Source organism: Myiozetetes cayanensis, unplaced genomic scaffold, assembly GCF_022539395.1.
Source record: "Myiozetetes cayanensis isolate MyiCay16 unplaced genomic scaffold, myiCay2020 scf39, whole genome shotgun sequence".
In the NCBI taxonomy this organism is placed as follows: domain Eukaryota; kingdom Metazoa; phylum Chordata; class Aves; order Passeriformes; family Tyrannidae; genus Myiozetetes; species Myiozetetes cayanensis.
This window is the reverse complement of record NW_026087620.1, coordinates 1,068,135-1,087,467: the sequence shown is the minus strand read 5'-3', so window position 1 is coordinate 1,087,467 and position 19,333 is coordinate 1,068,135. Positions and strand designations below refer to the sequence as shown.

The 19,333-nt window shown below is 46.6% G+C and overlaps 1 protein-coding gene across 1 annotated transcript in view; it reads left to right on the top strand.

Moving 5' to 3' along the window:
• The window catches only part of IQSEC1 (IQ motif and Sec7 domain ArfGEF 1), a 315,606-nt gene that overhangs the window by 167,285 nt on the left and 128,988 nt on the right, over positions 1-19,333 (top strand). Inside the window, 1 exon segment of the mRNA XM_050328296.1 lies at positions 1,146-1,190. Within this exon segment, the coding sequence (XP_050184253.1) occupies positions 1,146-1,190 (45 nt within the window).

Sequence of the window (19,333 nt, the reverse complement as noted above, 5' to 3'; positions counted from 1 at the left end):
CTGGTGTAAGGGTTGTTCATTATAAAAGAATAAGTGCAAGTAACCATTTAAAAGATTTTTCTAACATGATAATGGTTTTCATGATGAGGCTTTGGCTAATGTTTTATTACAGCTTGAGGAAAAACTGGCTTTACCCTAAAAATGTAACTCTATATTATATGTATAATAAACCTGAAGTCGTGCTCAATGAGAGCAGGTCTAATTAGTAACACCAGGCACGTTAAAACATTGCTGCTCAAACATCAGCTTACTTGGAGCACTTACTCAGGACTTAGAGTATCTTAACTGAACTTACTGGTGCAATAAGTCTTCAGGACAACTCTGTCCTTGCCTTTTTGGGTAGAGAACACAAAGCCACAGAATGTGAGGATGGCTGTAGATAAATGAGGAGATGTGATGCCCAGTGTGAGCAGAGCCAGCACGAGAGGAGGCCTGAACTGCAGGAGGTTCTGGCAGAAGAATTTTGCCCAGTGTTCCCCTTTCCATGCTATTTTTGCTTAGTGGATCAACTGAGGATGAAAGCAGTGTGGCTGGGAACATGTCCTTGGAAGCTGCACAGAGCTGCTCTCCCATGACCATGGTCTGCACTGTCCTGTCCTGCTGCTGCTCTGCCTTTTGGCACCAGCATATTCTGAGCTCCTGCACCTGCACACGTGAATGGAGCTGGGATTTTCCTGCCAAGTGCACACAGAAAGGAGGACACAGGTTCTGGAAAAGCTCAGTATAATGGTGCTCACAGCAGGACTCATGTCAGCCATTCACAGAACAAAGTGCTGTCACCCCTGTAACACATGCAGAAGAGTAGAGTGCTTTAGAATATGGAAAATTGATCGTGTTGTGACTTACTCAGGAAAATGTTTCTCTAATTCCCCACTCTCTAGTCTAGGAAAGGGCTGTTGGGTTTGTTGTTTTTGTATTTTTTGGTTTTATGCTCAGGTATAATGGCATGCTAAGTATTCTGAAAAAAGGAGGATGGAAACGTAAAGTCATGGAGCACTTGATGTTTAAGGTGTTTTTGAATAGTTTACACTTTTAATTTAGTTTATACTTTAATACTAAGGACATAGTATTTTTGAATAGTTTATACTTGTAATTTAGTTTATGCTTTAATACTTTATAATTTTATTCTTTTGCTGTCATCTCAGGACTTCGTTGGAAACAGGAAGCAGCGTCTCAACTGACCCTCTCAGGTACTGTAGTAATAATAGAAGTCAGTTTTAGGTTTGAAGTAACAGAAATTACCTTCATCCTGTACCAGGTGTAGATCACAGAACTTTGTCTTGTGCCAACAAAGGCATTGGGTTTTTCTAAGAGTGGAGAACTTGCTCTTTTCCGGGATTTCCAACTTGAAATTCGGTTCTGCCTTCAAAGACTGTGTTTGCTCTCAGAGCAGCACGAAGGGGAGGGAGGGAAGGTGCAGATTTTTATAACCTTTCTGCTGAGCACCCCTGCCCTGTCCTGGCAGCTCTGCATGAACAGCCCTGACTGTGAGGTGTCGTGGCTGGTTTCTGCTGCTCAGCATTTTGATAAAAGCACACTGTAAACTTCAGAGAGCACTGTCACAGGAGTCACTGCAGCAACTGGGATTTCACTTTGATCGCTCAATTTAGAAAGAAATGCTTAGCCCTGTTAACACTGCATATCAGATGGGTTCTTGCATCTTTTATTCTCCTCCTTGCACGTTGAGCAGTGCATCAAAGGCACAGACTGCCTTTGATTCAGCTGGGGCAGAGTCCTTCCCTCTCAAATTGACAGTTGTTTTGGTACCAGTCTTCCTCTGGAGATGTTACGGGTTGAGGATGTGACTTTTTCCCACATTATGTCATTTTAACCTTGCTTGATCAAAACAGTGGGAACTGCTCTGTTTAACCTCATTCAAATTAAAGGCCGCCCATAATTCATCTTCCATTCTTTTCCAGTGTAAAATCTTCTGAAAGTAAAGCATATGCCCTATTACCATTTCCTAAGCACCCACCCCCTATGTGGGGATATTCTCTTTGTCCTCAGCACAGCCAACACTGCCCAACATTCTGTGTTTTGGGCAGTATTTTTGTTCCCATCTCCCAGTGTGACCAGAACACTGTGGCTTTGTCTGGGAGGACAATGCAGGGAACAATCCCAACCTCCCCCTGCCCTGCTTTTGTGCAAAATTATTTTAGGAAAAGCATCGTGTATCTGGTGTGCGATGTACCAGGTATTGCTGCCACCTTTATTCCAGGCTGGCTGAATCTGTGTGGAAAAAGATTTCCTCACAATGGTTTTTCTGCCAGTGGATTTTTTTTTTTCCCCATGGGAGAATATTAGAGAGGAAGATGGGGAAGAATTTTGACATTTGCTGGGAAAAGGAGAAGGGAATATTCTTTGAATAGTTTAGGTTGCCCTGAGTGTAAAAATAGGTTTCAAAGTCTTTAACTAAAAATTAAATGATTTTCTGAAGTTTAAGAAGTCCAGAGTAAAACAGTCATAAAGGAGACATAAAGAAATTTTCATATTATATCAGCTAAACTTATGGGTTTTTCTTAGTGTTAAATAGTTATTGAGGAAAATATGACATGTAGTCAAATTCAGTAGGTCAAATAAGCCTGTTCTGGAGCTGTAATTGTATGGAGTTCAGGCTATTATTTTGAAGTAAAATGAGAGATAACAGAATTCTTCCTGCTAGTGAATGTTCTCATGAACCTGTTGAGCAAATTGGCCTTTGAATGATCCATAAAATGGGATGCACCAATTAATATGGACCCACCCAGTGTCCTGTCGAGCCATTAGTATTTCCTAGTCAGGCTACTCTTCATTTTGCTCACAAAGTTCCTGTCCCCATCAACAAGGTAAGTTTGCCCTCAAAGAACCACTCTCCAAGTTCTCAGTGCTGGAAAGAGTGAGGGTTAATGTGAAAAATTTGCTTATGTCCATTGTAAAGAGGAAAGTATGTAAAAATTGGCATATTTTACAGATGTGTATTTTGGTTGGCATGATTTCTTCCATAGCCTGTGCAGTATTTACTCTGAGTATTTTGAGTTGGCCTCTGTCAGCTTTCAGCTGGCATCTGAAAATATTTTGTTTCCTAATATCTAAATCTTGATGTTGGCCTTCTGGAGTGCTGGATTAGCAGACCTGTTTCAAATTATGTGGATATTTAAATGTTTGAGCTTTGCAGATATTTGTGGCGGGTTTGTCATCTACTGTGACAAGTTGATCAACCAGTGGTTAAGTTCAGAGAACAGATGTGCAGAAAGGAAAATCAGCATTAAGAGAACAGCAAACTTCTTGCTATTCTACTCCATGGATACTTTGGCACCTTAGGGGCTTAATAACCAAAAATAAAGGAGTATCAAATGATGATTAATATTATCTGTGGGGAAGTGCATAAATCTGAGAGATGTTTGAAGCCAAATAACTTTGTTTTGAGTTACTGGAGTGTTTCTAGGCAGCAGAGCTTCCCTTCAAGTAAACACTGGAGATGAGAGGGCTTGGTTTGTTGTCCCTGACTGTCTGGGTGTCACCACCACCCCTGGGTGTCCCCGTGGGGCAGCAGAGCCTGAGCTGAGCTCGGTATGAACACGGCTCTTCCCTGTTCCCGATGGGGAAGGGATGTTTGCTGGGGGGGTACCCAGGAATGCCTGAGAGGCACAGGAGGGGAGAGCAGTTTGCCAGAGCCTTTTGCATCACAGTTTGCCTCGTTCTCTGAGCAACTGAAGATGCTGGAAAGCAGTGCTGGGAAAGGGCCCTGGGGGTGCTGGTGGGTGCCAGCTGGCCCTGAGTCAGCAGTGCCCTGGCAGCCAGGAGGGACATCCCTGTCCTGGGGGCAGCAGGGAGGGGATTGTCCCACTCTGCTCTGCCCTGGGGCCTCACCTCAACATTGGGGCAGTTTGGGGGGACACAATGGAAGGGAGAGATTGAGCCATTGGAGAGTGTCCAAAGGAGGGAAGGAAGATGGGGAAGGGCCTGGATTTGGAGCCGTGTGAGGACACTGAGGGCACTTGGTGTGTTCAGCTGGAGCAGAGGAGACTGAGGGGAGACCTCCCTGCAGTTCCAACTGCCTGGGCAGGGGCAGAGGAGGGGCAGGACTGAGCTCTGCTCTGGGGGCACCAGGGACAGCCCCAGGGAATGGCTGGAGCTGTGTCAGGGCAGGCTCAGGGTGGATCTCAGGGAAAGGTTCTTCCCCCAGAGGGTGGTTGGCACTGAACAGGCTCCCCAGGGCAGTGGGCACAGCCCCAAGGCTGCCAGAGCTGCAGGAGGGTTTGGATGATCCTCTGGGGCACAGGGGTGACTCTTGGGGATGGGACTGAGCAGGGCCAGGAGATGGACTGGATGATCCTTGGGGGTCCCTTCCAGCTCAGCATGTTCTGGGATTCTGTAATTTTCCCACCAACTTTCATGTGGAGATCAGTTGGTTTCCAGGATCAGGACAGGGAGCAGTGTCTGGGAGCTTTGGGTGCTGTTCCATCCTGTGAGCACTGAGGCTTTTAACCCTCCCAGGAACTTAATTTAGCATCAAACCCTTGTTTTGTGCACCTGAGCTGTAATCCTTGTGCCATCTCCACTTCCAAATGTGGTGTGCACAGGGTAGCATGGAATGAGTGCAGCCACCACACTGTCCTGGTCCCACGAAATTCCAGAGCTCCACAATGCAGGAATGGCTACCATGAAGGTTTTGTGTGTAGCCATTGAAATATTTCACCCTGAAGCCGTGAAAGACACATGGAAAACAGTTTTCTTTCTGCAAAGTTACAGTCCCTGTGTCCCACCTAAGTAGGTGGATACACTGTTTTTCTGGGCAAGTGAAATATTTTCAGGAATGTTCCTGGCATGTTACTGTGTGGGTTTAAGTAAGTAAGTAAATAACAGTACTTCAATATATGTATTCAAGATATGCACTTTTAATATATATTTTAAATATGTATTCTATATTTTATATATTTTAAAATTTATAGTGTATTCTTATGTCATTACTATTTTATTTATATATTTATAAATATTTTAATTTATGTATGTTTTATATAATAATATGTTTAATTATATATTAATTGATGTGTTTATTTTTACTTATAATTATGCATATAATAGGTATAAATAAAATATTTAGTATAAGTATTTCAATATATGTGAAAGTTAAAGATTTATGTAGGTAGACAAGCCAATTGACCTGCTGTCCCCAACTTTTGAAATCAGTCCACCACCAACTCCAGCACTGGCTTCCTGCTGGGGTTATTTTATACAAAGTTCTCCCTCCTCAGTGGATTGTTTTCCTTCAGCCTCAGAGCTTCAGGGGTTGGCAAGAAAACCAGCCCTAAAAAAGGAGGTGGTGGACTGGACTATTTCCACTTTGCCCCTTTTTTTTAGTGGCTGGTTTTGAAAGCCTTGTCAGAGGCTTCCCATGCTATGCCAGAGCTGAACTCTGACTATAGAAATTCTCAGCAAAGCCCTCACGGCTCCAGTGCTGAAGCTGCAGCACATCCAAAAATCCCTGCTCCTGTCAGGCCTGGGAATTCTTGAGTCAAAGGTTTCGGAAAATGCCCTTCTGAAAGAACTAGTTCTATGTCCTGGGCGAGCGTGAGATGAAGCTTAATTTTCTCTGTTGTTTTCCTCTGGAAGACAAGGGAAATGAGGAACGTGTGGAGAGTGTGGGGCTTTTCATTTGCAAAAGTCCTAATTAGCATTTTCTCGGCATGCAGGGTGGGATAATCGGGGTTGGATGCTGTCAGGAAATCCGTGGGTACACGGCTTCTGGGCACTGAGAGCCGGGTGTTTAGAAAGAAATAATTAAGGTGATAAATAGTATTTTGTTTTTTCTGCAAAGGATATGATGGTGAGAAAGAAACTGCTTTGTAATGCGAGCAGACAAAGGATAAGTTTTCTGAGAAGTCTCGTTGCAGGATCAAGTGTCTCTTGAGCTTAGTTGTCTCAGGCTGACTTTCCCCTTCTTCCTTGATGCTGGGGATAGCTGTCCTTGGTTATAACCTTTTTTTCTTTCTTTTTTTTTTTTTCCCTGCCTTTTTTTAAAGGAATATCAAGATATTCAGACATAAGAATGTTCTGATAGGGAAAACTCTTTTTTTTTTTGGTGTAGTTTGTTCTTGGAAACAAAGGAAAAAGGATTTCATCTTGGCACCCCACAAATGGCCAATTGTAGGGCAGAGGTAGTGTCAGGAGGTTTGGGCTCACCAGGAGTCACTGGGTCTTGAGGGCCTTTCCTCAGTTCCTCTTTAGATAAAATACCCTGGAGAACAGGAGATGAAAAACTGGGATGGGAGATTTGGATAAGAAAATCTAAATATCCTTACCACAATGGCATCACTTGAAGATTGCCAAGCTAATGTAGCCCAAGGGAATATGAGTTCAGGAAGAAAGCTAGGCTTGAACTTGGACTAGTTGTTGGGGGATGATCTTGCTTCTCACCAGTCGTGTTTGCTGAGGAATCACCAGCTCTGGTGCTGGTCTGAAAGAAATCCCTGGAGCAAGGGCAGGCAGCACAGAGAACTGGGTATCTGAAAGAGAAGCTTCACATGAAATTATTTTTTGAAAGGCCAAATCAAAGGCAGTTTTTTGATGCAAGTTGCTTTTCTCATGATCTGTTCGTTCCCTGCCCTGGACAATGTGTTTTTAGGGAAATACCACACAAAGCGTGACGGGAACATTGCTGGATGTTGTCTGGGCACAACTTACTGACTTCTTTCCTTCACGAGAGAAACTGCCAACTCTTACTCCAATTATATTTGTAATTTCATTTCAGTTAAACTTACACAAACCAGTTTTCTAAGAAGATGCAAGACACTTTTGTTACCGAAGAGTGACAATGAGTAAAACCAGAAACCCTAAATATAGCTTATATAGATCCCTAAATATAGCTTATTATCCAGGCACTTGGGCAACTAGATATGTGTACGTGGAAAAGAGCCTCAGGTTTAGGGGTGTGGTTTTCTTCTCATATTTTTGAAACAGTGTTAAAAATCTTGTGGGTTTTTTTGGGAGGGGGTGTGGAGTTTTGTTGGGTTTTTTGTTTGTTTGTTTTGGGTTTGGTTTGGTTTGGTTTGTTTGGGGTTTTGTGTATTGTTTGTTGGCTTTGTTTTAAACACCCATCCAAGTACCAGAGTCTTTGGGTTTTGATTATCTCTTCAGATTCTGTTTTTGGTTTTGTTGTTGTAACTGTTGAACTCAAGTTCCTCTCTACTTGTTTGACACTACTGCAACCTATAGCCTAAATATTTACTATCAGTGATTTTCAGAAACTAAACAGAATAAGAAATGGCCAGATTGTAGTTTCTGGAAAAAGCAAACTTACAAGCAAACTGGACACAAGCATTGGTCAGTCTCCACTTAGGGCATTTCTTATTTAACACCAGGAACAAAACTTTCTAAAAAATGATAAATTGCTACTGAAGTTCCCTTGTGCCAGTGATGTTTCCTGCAGCATGTCAGTTGTGTACAATTCACTGTGGGACTGGAGAAGTGGAGGGATGGACACCAGGGACAGCCCCCAGGGAATGGCTGGAGCTGTGTCAGGGCAGGCTCAGGGTGGATCTCAGGGAAAGGTTCTTCCCCCAGAGGGTGGTTGGCACTGAACAGGCTCCCCAGGGCAGTGGGCACAGCCCCAAGGCTGCCAGAGCTGCAGGAGGGTTTGGATGATCCTCTGGGGCACAGGGGGTACTCTTGGGGATGGGCCTGTGCAGGGCCAGGGGTTGGACTGGATGATCCTTGGATTCCCTTCCTGCTCAGGGTATTAATAGAATCATGGAATGGCTTTGGGTTGGAAGGGACTTTAAAGCTCATCCAGTGCCACTCCCTGCCATGGGCAGGGACACCTTCCACCAGCCCAGGTTGCTCCAAGCCCTGTCCAACCTGGCCTTGGACACTTCCAGGGATCCAGGGGCAGCCACAGCTGCTCTGGGCAACCTGTGCCAGGGCCTGCCCACCCTCCCAGGGAAGGATTTCTTCCTAATCTCTATTCTAAACGTGCCCTTTGTCATTCTCTTCTCTGATTCTCACTCCTGAACAGGACATGTGCACGTTGGGATGGAAAGGAAAGAATAAAGGGTGGGAGGGAGAGGTGGTAGAATTGGGCTATGATAAAAGATAGACATTTCTAAAAATTAGGGCTCGGGTCTTCTCAGAACAAAAGCACCCCTCTTTTATCGTGCCTAGCAGAGGTTTAAACAGCAGATGCTGCTCATTTTGAGAATTCCCCCCTCCAGCAGCTCCCAGCCCGCGGCACGGGGATGGCTCCGGCGGCGGGGGGGCTGTGCCTGCCCGGGATCCCCCGGGATGCTCCACCGGGATCTCCCGGAAGGGCTGTCCGTTCCCGCCGGCTGTCTGTCTGTCCCTCCGTCCCCGCTGTCTGTCTGTCCCTCCGTCCCCGCTGTCTGTCTGTCCCTCCGTCCCCACTGTCTGTCCGTCCGTCTGTCTGTCTGTCCGTCTGTCCCTCCGTCCCCGCTGTCTGCCGGTCCCCGCTGCGCGCCCGCGATTCGGGGGGTTGGTTTATCCTTCCCCCTCAGCTCCCTGGAAAAGCGCGTTGGGAACAAGATAAGCACAATCTGCTGTGCGAGCGGGAGGGTCTGAGCTCCTGCCTGTCTTCCTTTTTTTTCTTTTTTTTCTTTTTTTTTTTTTTTCCCTTTTCTTCTGTTTTTTTCCCCTCCCCGTCACAAGAAACCCCCAGTTCCCGAGGTGCCGCAGACAATGGAGCTGATGCGCTGGTACAGGAGGAGCTGATTAACACAGGAAAAAAAAAGGAAAAGGGCAAACGCTTGCAGCCCTATGTGCTGAGAGCACAGCTCAGCTGTGGGTACCGGGCAGTGGTGTCAGAGCCCATCGAGCTAATTGCCTGCATTCTCCGAAGTTCTGGGAGCTCTAAGGATGCTTTCCAAAGCTCCGTCAAAGCCCGGAGCTGGAATATATCCACGTTGTTTGTCCAGAGGGCTCTTAGAATGGCCTAAAATAGCCAAAAGGAGAAGTGGGATTTCTGTGTGAGAGCAGTTATCCCGTAGGATTGGGGACTTGAGGGAAGATAAACCGCGAGCAGGATCAAAGAGCGCCCATGAATTTGTCTCCTTTGTGCGGCTGCCTCTTTGTATGAGCGGGGGGCACTGGGAGCTGCAGGTGCTGAGCCATGTGCGGGGCTGCCTGGTGGCACCGGGGGCAATTACACACACACACACTCCAGCAATAAGGAGAGGAGTGTGTTGGACTGGATTTGAGTCATTCAAATCGTAACAAAAAAAGTCTTGTGCTGCTCAAACCTCGCTGCGGAGCACGGGCGCAGCGGCAGAAGGGTTCGAAAATGCTGAAGTTGAAGGCCTTCTGCTTGGATTACTGGCAGTTTTTATGTCTCCAGCCTCTCCATGGTTTCTATAAAAGGTAAGAAAACATTAACTCTGAAATGCTTTTCGGCACATGATGCCACCAGTGCTTTCCCTTGCTGTTCTGCTCTCTCGCTGGAAGGCAGGGGAGAAGGGAGTGGTAGGGAATTAACGACAACTTGTGACAAAGATTGTAAAGCTGCTTTTTTTTATTGCATTAATTATCAGCCACTGTTGTCTCTGTGCATGCAGATGTGAAGGTGATGGTGCTGTTTGATTTTAACATCTACTTTAGGTCATCTCAGCTAAGACTCAGTACTTTCTCTGCCCTGATATTTTATCCTTAGGCACAGCAGTGTGTAGTGTGCAGACTGTAAACAGCACTGGGAGATTAATTGAAATGTCATGGAAATTTATGTAACGCAGAGAGGATCCCTTTTTTTTCCCAAGATATTTAGTAATATAATAGTTCATCGTTCATCTCCCTCCCGGCACAAAGTGCACATCAGAGTCATTCAGAGCAGTGGGCACTTCACTTAGGCAGGTCTGACACACAGCTTAAATGATTGATGGTGAATGGTGATCGTAAAGAATGGGTCTGGGTGTCAGATGCATTGAGCTTTGCCTATTTAATGGAACAGCAAAATAAGCAATTCCATTTAACACGGCCCTGAACTTACCCTGATGCTTTTTAACACTAAACTTCGGGTTTCTTGCTCCTGATTTCCGCTGCTAAGCAGAGGGAATCAGATGGGTGTGAATTTTCTCAGGGGGAAAGTGGGGGATCCCTTCATTGTTAACCAAACCCATGCGATGCTTTAAACCAGGATTCCGTTCTTGTTCTGTACACTTTCTGCTCTGGCTACCTATTGTCAGCCTACAGAAAGTGCTTTGTACTAAATGCTAATTGCAGTTGAATTTTTCATGCAGTGACTGAAGGCTGGAAAAGGGAACTGTTCCAATCTTTTTCAAGGTTTCAGGGGTGCCCTGCACTTTTCTGGCATTGAGTAATATAGGGCCCTCATCTGTGACCGTTGGCTTGTGAAGTTTCAAAAGATAGCTTTATTCTCCTCTTCTTGAAGCTTTTCACAGATTCCATTTCCAAGCCAAAAAATTTCCAACCTAGTCCTGGCCCATTGTGATGTTTTCCTTGCGGGAAACCATCTAAAATAATAGAAATGTGGCCAGACTGTTTTGACACAAATAAATACAACTAAAGCCGAGCTTTATGTCTTGGATTCCTGGCAAAATCCCAGCTTTGTGGCAAGTGAATTACTGTAGAGTAATTCTACTGTAGAGTTATTCTACATCTCCTAATGGAAACCTCTGCAATAGGTCATCACTGGCCATTTATTTTCTTCCAGAGAGTTAATTTATTTGCCATCAAAACCTGGAGGTACTTGAGCCCTGCTCCTGCAGTGTGTTTGCATGAACAGGAGCAAAACCAGGCCTTAAACACTTAAATATCAGATATTGAGGCACTTTGCTGTCATCTTTTTGTGAAAGAGGACAATTGAATGCAAGTTGCGACTTTCTCACGTGTGAAACAAAATAACTAAAGCACAGTGACAAACAAGCACGAAAAGCAGGTGCTCAGAATCACAACACTTCAATGCAAGGAAGTTCATATGAAAAAGAAAGAACAAAACTTACCTTCAATTGCTTTTTCTTAGTAATTGTGGATTGTTTAAAACTCTCTTGGAAAAGAGCCTGGGGCTGTGGGGAGGTTCTGTGTGTGCCCTGTGTATGTATTTCATATTTGTGTGTATGAAATGAGATCACCAAAACAGGACTTGAGGAGCATTTCCATTAGGTCAGCCTTGCCACATAAATTTTTAGTATTATCATGAGAGTTACTACCCTGTGGGGTGGGGGAAGATGTGTGGGCAGGAGCAAACTTCAGACAGTCCCGTGTGACATTCCCTGGTGCCACCACCGTTCCCTGGTGACCATTGGCTGCAGGTGATGATGTGCAATGAGGAGTTGTGGGGGACCAGCACTGATCCCCTGAGCCCTCCCCATGTCCAGGGGGTGCTGTGGCTGCAGGAGACCCCCCCAGAGCAGACACAGGGATGCTGTGGAACAGCTGCCCAGCTCCCACTGAAGCCACATGGGGTGACTCAGACGCTCCTTGTTGGCCACGAGTGCTCTGCTCATCACCCCTCGTGGCCTCAATGTCCTGGCAGGGCTTAGCAAGCCCTGTGTGACACGAAATGTGACTGTTCTCTTTCCTTTTGTGGACTGTCTGACTTTTAGTTTCAGTTGCAGTCAGTGCTCAGAACTGTGGTGAGTGTTTCTGTGACATTCTGCTGCTCGCTGGGACACCCAGCTGTGTTTGTCAGCTTTTGTTACTCAGGGAATTCTTGTGGGTTCATGTCCAGGGAAGAGAACAGAGCTGGGAAGGGGCTGGAGCAGCACGAGGGGCTGAGGGAGCTGGGGGGGCTCAGCCTGGAGAAAAGGAGGCTCAGGGGGGACCTTCTGGCTCTGCAACTCCCTGACAGGAGGGGCGAGCTGGGGGGGGGTGTGTTTGGGCTCTGCTCCCAGGGAACAGGGACAGGAGGAGAGGGAACAGCCTCAAGTGTTGAAAACACACAGATGTGGCACTTGGGGACAGGGTTTAGTGGTGGCCTTGGCAGTGCTGGGTTAATGGTTGGACTCAGTAATCTTAGAAGACTTTTCCAGCCTGAGTGATTCTATATCTGTTGCCTGACCTGGACAACTCTGATTTATAGATCATTTCATTTTGCACTGGGATAGCTGTGTAATTGTATAGATATGTATATATTTGTATAATTTTTATCTTGCACTGGCAGGCACTTCCATGGAACTGTGCATCCATGTGGAAATCCATGGACTTCAAGAGAAGTCTGTGCAGGGTGCTTTGGGTGTTGCAATTCGTCTCACACAGCACATCCCCCCTGAACACAGGGAGTGGTGGGATGGGGCTGCCACATTTGGGAAAGGGGCTTCTTCCTCCAACCCTTGAGAACAAGACTCCACTGAGAGGCTCAGGTGGGCTGGGAGCAGGATGGAGGGCAAGGAAAACGAGCCAGCCCCTCTCCCTGGCTGTAGCTGCAGTGCCAGAGTCAGTCAGGATGGTGGGAAAAAGTAAAACCAGGGCAGTTTTTCAAATGTATTTATGTATACAAGGTAAAAATCCAAGTCCAGAGTAGCAAGCTGGGCATGTGGCATTCCTCAGGAGAAGCCCAGGTAAGGGCAGACACCCAGCCTAGAGAGAAGGATTCTCTAGGGTTTGTTCTCTCAGCACAGCAAGGGAAAGGGGGAAAATAGGACAAAATACCCCAACTGCACTTTCAGTCCATTCTTTAAATTTGGCAGCACCCTCAGTAGCCAGGACTTTGCTCATCCCATGTATATTCACAAAACAAAGTCACTGCAAGGTGATGCTGCTCATGCCTCCAGGAGTGTGCATAGAAACCACCAGCCTGATTTATCCAAGTTGCAGCAAATTGCATAAAGCAAACTGGGAGGACTGGGGTAGAAACCTGCTCTGAAAAAGTGTTTTGGTAATGCACTGATTAATGAAATGAGCTCTCAGAGCTCTGCTGTCATTAACCCCGAGGGCATTTTGGTCAGTGCTGCAGAACCCTCACTTAAGGGCTGGGTTTGGTGTCCTCTGAACACGGACACCAAAAGTGCTGGGATGTGCTTCTGTGACAGACTGAAGTGTGAGATGAGCAAATCACCGTAGGGTTTCTGTGGGGTTGGGAGGATGAATGTCTCCTGCTTTACTTCAAGGATTATTATAAAACCATGTGGCCTCAGGTTTAGCATGTGAAAGTGAGGATTTTCCTTAGCCAGGGGGGTAAAGCCTCGTGCTGTGCTGCTGCCAGCTGGTGTGTAATAGCCCAAGCTAGAAATTGTTACCATTAGCATTGCATTAAAGATCAAGCATAAGGTGAGAAAATGTGTGACTGGCGCTGAGGGCCGCTGTAATCTGTAGATTTTTCCTCCCCCAATGTCTTCTCTCATCTCATTAAAGGGAGAGTATTTTAAAAATCATAACGAAAATGCCAAGTTCACAAAGGCCACCTTATTGGAATCCTTTGCTTGCCAAGCACAGAGGTTTTCAGATTATTTCCTCTCACTTTCAGTTTTCCTTTTGGCCTGTCTAAATGAGGCACAAGTCCCTTGCAGAACAATGAGGGCACTTCTGAGGAGCCTCTGATTCCACCCCGATGGAAGGGGCAAAGTGAGAGATGACTGTTTTTTCTGTAGCAGGGATTAGCTGAAATTGTTTCTGCCACCCCTCAGCTGGGACTCACAAGTCCAACACTGGGGTTCAGATAGCTTGAATCGTGTGCTTAAGCCCATCTCTGGGCAAAACAGGTCTATCTTTTGGTCTATGATTCATTCCCATGAGGCTGTTTCAGTGCTGATTATAAGTGAAGATGCTTTGATGAATTGGCTTGGTAGGAGCAGCTTATTGCTGCCATGCTGGAATATCACAGGGTATCTGAGTGTCAGCAGCTACTTAAAGCCACTCTGATATTGCTGCACTCTGCAGGGCAGCTGCAGCTCATCCTCTTTGCCACTCTCTTATCCTAAAAAAATTTGTAGCATTTGAAGCCATTAAAGGAATTGCCTGCCTTAATTTAGATGCTGTTTCAAAGACAGCACATGGGCTTTAGATGATCTATGTCAGGGTTGTCCTCTAGGTTAACTCTTTGTTAAAAAGAACGTGCTTTGAAAGTCTTTGTTCCTCATTTCTGGTGCTAACAGCATGGCCTCTGCTGTGGGGTTATGTGAGGTGGGTTCAGATGAGCTGGATAACAGGCCCAGGGCAGTGCTGCTGCTTCCTTTAAGGGAAATGCAGCATAAAAAAAGCTGCAAAGCACTCACTGGTCGCTCGTTCCTACAGAATTCAATTCCTTATTTAAAAACAGATTTAATAAGGGGAGGGAAAGTTGTCTATACAATCCTATAACCCCATATTCCTGGAGGCAGTGGCTGTATACTGGTTACAAACCTCAGTAACAGCAGGTGGGGGGGGAAATCCTTAAATTCACGTTCATGAGAGCAAGGAGCTTCTTGTACACACTTATGGGCAGTGATGTCAGTGGGTTTGTGTTTCTTCTTGCTGTCAGTTAAAGGATGAGCTCCTTTGCAGTATCTCAAGAGCAAAGTGGTGGTGGGGGGAGAAATTACTGGAGCTTTGCCTTGAACTTGCATGGAGAGTTCACCATATATGTTGTTAGAAACAAATAGTTTGCTTTCACTTGACAGTGACTTCATCCAGAGCAGGGCTGAGTCATGGCCTGGAGTCCAGATCTCTCTCCAGAGGATCCTCCTGGCAACGCTTCTGCAACTGCAGAGCAGCTGAGAGCTTCCCCCACCTCCCAAATCCCCCACCCTCTGGAAGCACAGCCTGCAAACAGCACAGATTGCAGCATTCCCACAGTCAGCAGAAAAATGATTAAGAGGAAACCCTCAAATAAATACACGAAGTAGCAAAATGCCTTAAAAGCCATCAGAGGATTTGTGTGCGCTCAGGGAAGCAATTCCAAGTTGAGAAATTTAAATGAAAATACCTGAAATACCTGCTAATCTGGTGGAAGCTTTCCTTGGAATGTCATTAGTGGTTCTCTGGATCTGAAAGAGTCTTTGTGCAGGTGTTCAAAGTGCATTGTGCAAAATGCCTTAAAATCACACTTCTGGTTTGTCTCAGCTTGCCAGGCTGTTCTTCCTCCCATCTGATGGGATCCCTTGACTTTCCATGCCCTGTTAACCAAGCTGTGCTGTGGGATGGGGCATGGCTGAGCCCAAATTGCACAGATCTCTGGGGCTGCCTGGTGCCTGTCCCCTTCCCAGAGCTGGAACTGGGTTAAACTGGGCTCCAGAGCAGAGACAGTTCTTTGTGTGCATGCCTGCCTCTCCCTGCCTCTCCCCTGCAGCCTCCAGCACATCCATTCTCCAGGCTTCCTGAAACTTTCCTTTCCTCCACCCCTTCCCTCTCACCCAGGAGCCAGCTGTGAGCCCTCAGGTTCTCCCTTCTCCCCACTGGTACAGATCTGAACCTTCCACAAACAGCTTTGAAGTCTGGTGGGTTGTGAGGATCTGGGAAGCTGTGCTGGGGCTGGGGGGTTCCTGCCCTTTAGCTGCCTCCCTGGAGCACCCAGGCTTTGCCAGGCTCTTCTTTGCCCCTCCAGTGTCTCCTGTGTTCAGATGCAGCTGATGGGCAGCCCCTGGAGCAGTCCCATTTCAATTGTGCCTCTGGCTCAGTGCCCTGCAGAGGGGAATTGGAAGCTTTCTGAGTTCCCTTTGATGGTCGTCCAAGACTGAGTTACAGAAAAGGGAGTCTGGGAGCACAGCAGTGGCCTGGAGACATCCAGGGAGAAGCTGCAGCTGGAAGGGTCCTGGAGGGGCCTCTGTGAAGGATCCTGAACTCTCCAGCATGCTGGGGATGAGGGGGATGCCCTTTATCAAAATGCCAGGTTCAGGCTGGGTTTGTTGAGCAGAAGGAGGGGTGTGTGCATGACACTGCTGTCAACCCCCAGGAAACAGCGTGGTTTGCATATTCTGGTCGGGAAAAATCAGAAAAGGAAGTTTCAAAAGAGAATACACTGATGGCTGAGGAAAAAATACGTGGTGAAGATATTTTATTTAAGCCCCTTCTTTAAGTCAAAAGTTGAAGGTTCAAAGGTGCCCTAAGTTGTCCAAAGAGCCAGAATGCTTTTCAGGCTAAAAATTTAAACTCCATCTATTTGTAAGACTCCTTTCAATCCTTAATTGGTAATAGCTGTTGTATAAGGGGAATACTACCTAAGTTAAAAATAGGTCTGAGAGCGCAGTGACAACCCCAAAGCAGGCAAACTCCAACAGCCACATTTTCTTTTTGTCAAATGCCTATAAAAATAATGTACATCAATACAGAAATTACGTTAAAATCCGGTTTGTGACCAGATTTCATCCTGGTAAAAACTTCAGCAAAATAAAAAATTGTGTTCTTTACCCTTGAAGGCTGCAGCAGGACCTTTTCCCTGTGGCAGGAGCGTTATACTGCCCTGATTTAGGCTGAGCCTAGGCACAGCCAGAGCACTCAGGCTATCTTAGCTGCATCACTGGGAAGTGATGCACCATTCAGAGCAGGGCCTTTACCCAAACCCAGCTCAGATAAGGTGTCCTGGGCACTGCTTTTCTCTGAGCCACCTCATCCTAACTCTGGTGACACTCTGGGCTCCTCTGCCCTCTGAACCCTCTGCTTATCATCCTGCAGGCTCTGCTGCCAAATAGGAATGGATCTCCAGAGAGGGAGAGTAATAGAGGGTGAGGCTCCAAATTAAGCACTGCCTTTCTATTAATATCATTTAAAAATAACACAGCACCTACAGCTCATAAAGGAACCTCAGCTGTAGCATTTTTAAATACTTAGAGTGATTTATGTCCCTTGTAATATCTTTGCCTGCAGCAGCTTTGTTTCCAGTGCAAAAAACCAGAAAATAGATTAAAAGCCTCCAGTTCCTCCAGAAATGGCCTCAAGTTGTGCCAGGAGAGGTTTAGGTTGGCTATTAGGAAAAATTTCATCACTGAAAGGGTTGTCCAGCCCTGGCACAGACACCTAGGGCAGTGGTGGGGTCACCAGCCCTGGAGGGATTTAAAAGCCATGTGGATGTGGGATAACCTTGGGGACATGGGTTAGTGGTGGCCTCATCAGTGCTGGACTTGATGAACTCAGAGGGCTTTTCCAAACTTTATGATCCTGTGATTCTTTTCTGCCATTACCTCTCTACCTTCCCTCCAACCTTTTTTTTTTTTAAAGATTCCTAAGTGCTCTCCATCACTGTAGTTGTTCTGGGTTCTCTTAGCAATCAAAACCATTGGGAGAATCCTATTCTTGTTACTCAAAGGGGTGGGATGTGCTTGGCAGGGGCCAAGTTGAGAGCTCTGACAAACTTGTGGTGAATTTTCCCCAGCGTTTTTGTGCTATTGATTCTTCCAGTGTTTTTTTTCCTGCCCTGCAGCAGCTCCCTGCTCCTGTGCACAGCCAGCAGAACAGAACCTGGGGGGATCTGTCAGGCATTTGGGGCTGCCTTGGTGCAGCCTCACAAACCCACCTGCATCAGCAAAGTTGCAGCAAAGCTCCCCTGCAGCTGAGCAGGCTCTGAATCCTTTCTGCTGACTCTGAAATTCAGGCAGGGCACCCACCTTCAGCTGCCTCCACCGTGTGCTCAGCCCCCCCGAGCAATTTGAGACTGCCCATGCAACAGAACCACCTTTGATTAGGGATTGTGGCTGTTTGGATTAAAGATTTCCTCCTAAAAGAGGTGCAGAGTGTTGTGCAAAGTTGAGAGTCCCTTTCCCTGTTTTACAGGCAGTAAAATGCAAGAGCCAGAGGTCTGGTGTGTCCACTTGATGTAGAAATGTGGAAATAAATGGGGGAAACCTAAGGAAAAAGGGACTTTCTGATGCAGAGGCAGCACCTCATGACTGAGCCTTTTAATGCACCCAGTGAAAATAAAACAGCCACTCAGTGTCACAGACTCCCAGAATGGTTTGGGTTGGAAGGCACTTTAAAGCCCATCTGTCCCACCCCCTGCCAGGGGCAGGGACACCTTCCACCAGCCCAGGAACACCTCCCACTAGCCCAGGGTGCTCCAACCTGGCCTTGGACACTTCCAGGGCTGGGGCAGCCACAGCTTCTCTGGGCACCCTGTGCCAGGGCCTGCCCACCCTCAGTGTCACCTTCCTGGTGTCCTGGGGAGACACAGTGATGCTGAGTTTGGAAAAACCAGTGTACTGAAGTGGGGAGCAAGTTTGGAAGGAGGCAGAACTTCTCCTTGCACCTTGGCAGGGCTGAAGAGAGTTTGTGGTCCGTGAACCACGAGCAGGGCACTGTCCTGGCTCCAGACACACGTGGCTGTGTACAGTGAGAGCTGTGCTGTAGGTGCTTGCAAGCAGGGAGTAGCTGATAAAGGGTTCCAGGGAGTACAGTGGGAGGAAAAAAATCAGCAGATAAGTATTTGTGTGTGAGGAGTTGAGCACAGGCCCACGCACCGTGGGGCTGGGTGGGGGCAGTGATGTCCTGGGAATGGAATCTGTTGTTTTATTGCGAGGGGAAGAGATAACTGAAGTTTTCCCCACCACACCCAGAGAGGAGGAATAACCCAGGCAGGCAGCAGTGGCTCCAGACAGCCCTGCACCAACCCACAGGCATTGCCTGGGCTTTCTGGGCCAAACCTGAGCGTGGGGGATCATCACTGGAGTCATGACAATAGGTTGTGGTGGATGCACAAAGTGGAAAATCCAGGTGGAAGACACACAAGGCTCCAAATGGCCCCTGTGCTGCTGGGACTCGACTCGTCCTACAGGGAGAGCAAACAGGGCTTCAAAACAGTGAAATCATTTGATATGCTAATGTGTGACACAGTGATGTCACTGGGAACAAAGGGGAGCAGAGTAAACAGCCAAGACAAAAGAGACTGTACTGTCTTATTGCTCCTCTAGTCCTGAATAAGGCTTTTCTGAACAGGAAGAAATAGCTGATCTGTCCGTTTTCTCTTTGATATCCATTCTGTTACCTCCTTGGTATCCTTCTTCTGGAGGAGCTGTTTTCAGAGGAGGCAGCCCAGCATGTGAGACAATTAGCAGTAGGTTTGATTAATCACCAGCTCTTCACGTCTGGGTGTGTGCAGGAATCAGCAGCACCCACGCCCTGGCACGTTTCCCCCTGCCCTCCTGAGGCTCTGCAGGATCCTGGGGGTTCAATATTCCCCTCAAGTATCATCTCAGGGAGCATTTCACACCAATCCCTTCTTCAGATTTGCACCAGAATAAGCAGCATTTATTTACAGCTGAGATTTGATCATAAAACTGAAATACGAGTCATATTAGCTCATCATGAGATTTGCATCGTGGGCAGCATTTTCTGGATGGATATTAAATAATATATATTCCCTGCAGAATAATAATAATAATATAATAGTACAATATTCCCTGCTTGCTTAGAGAAGGGATACCTTCATTTGGCCAGGTCTCTTTGGGACTCAGGGAGCAAACTCAGCTCAAGAGCTGAAATAGTCTCT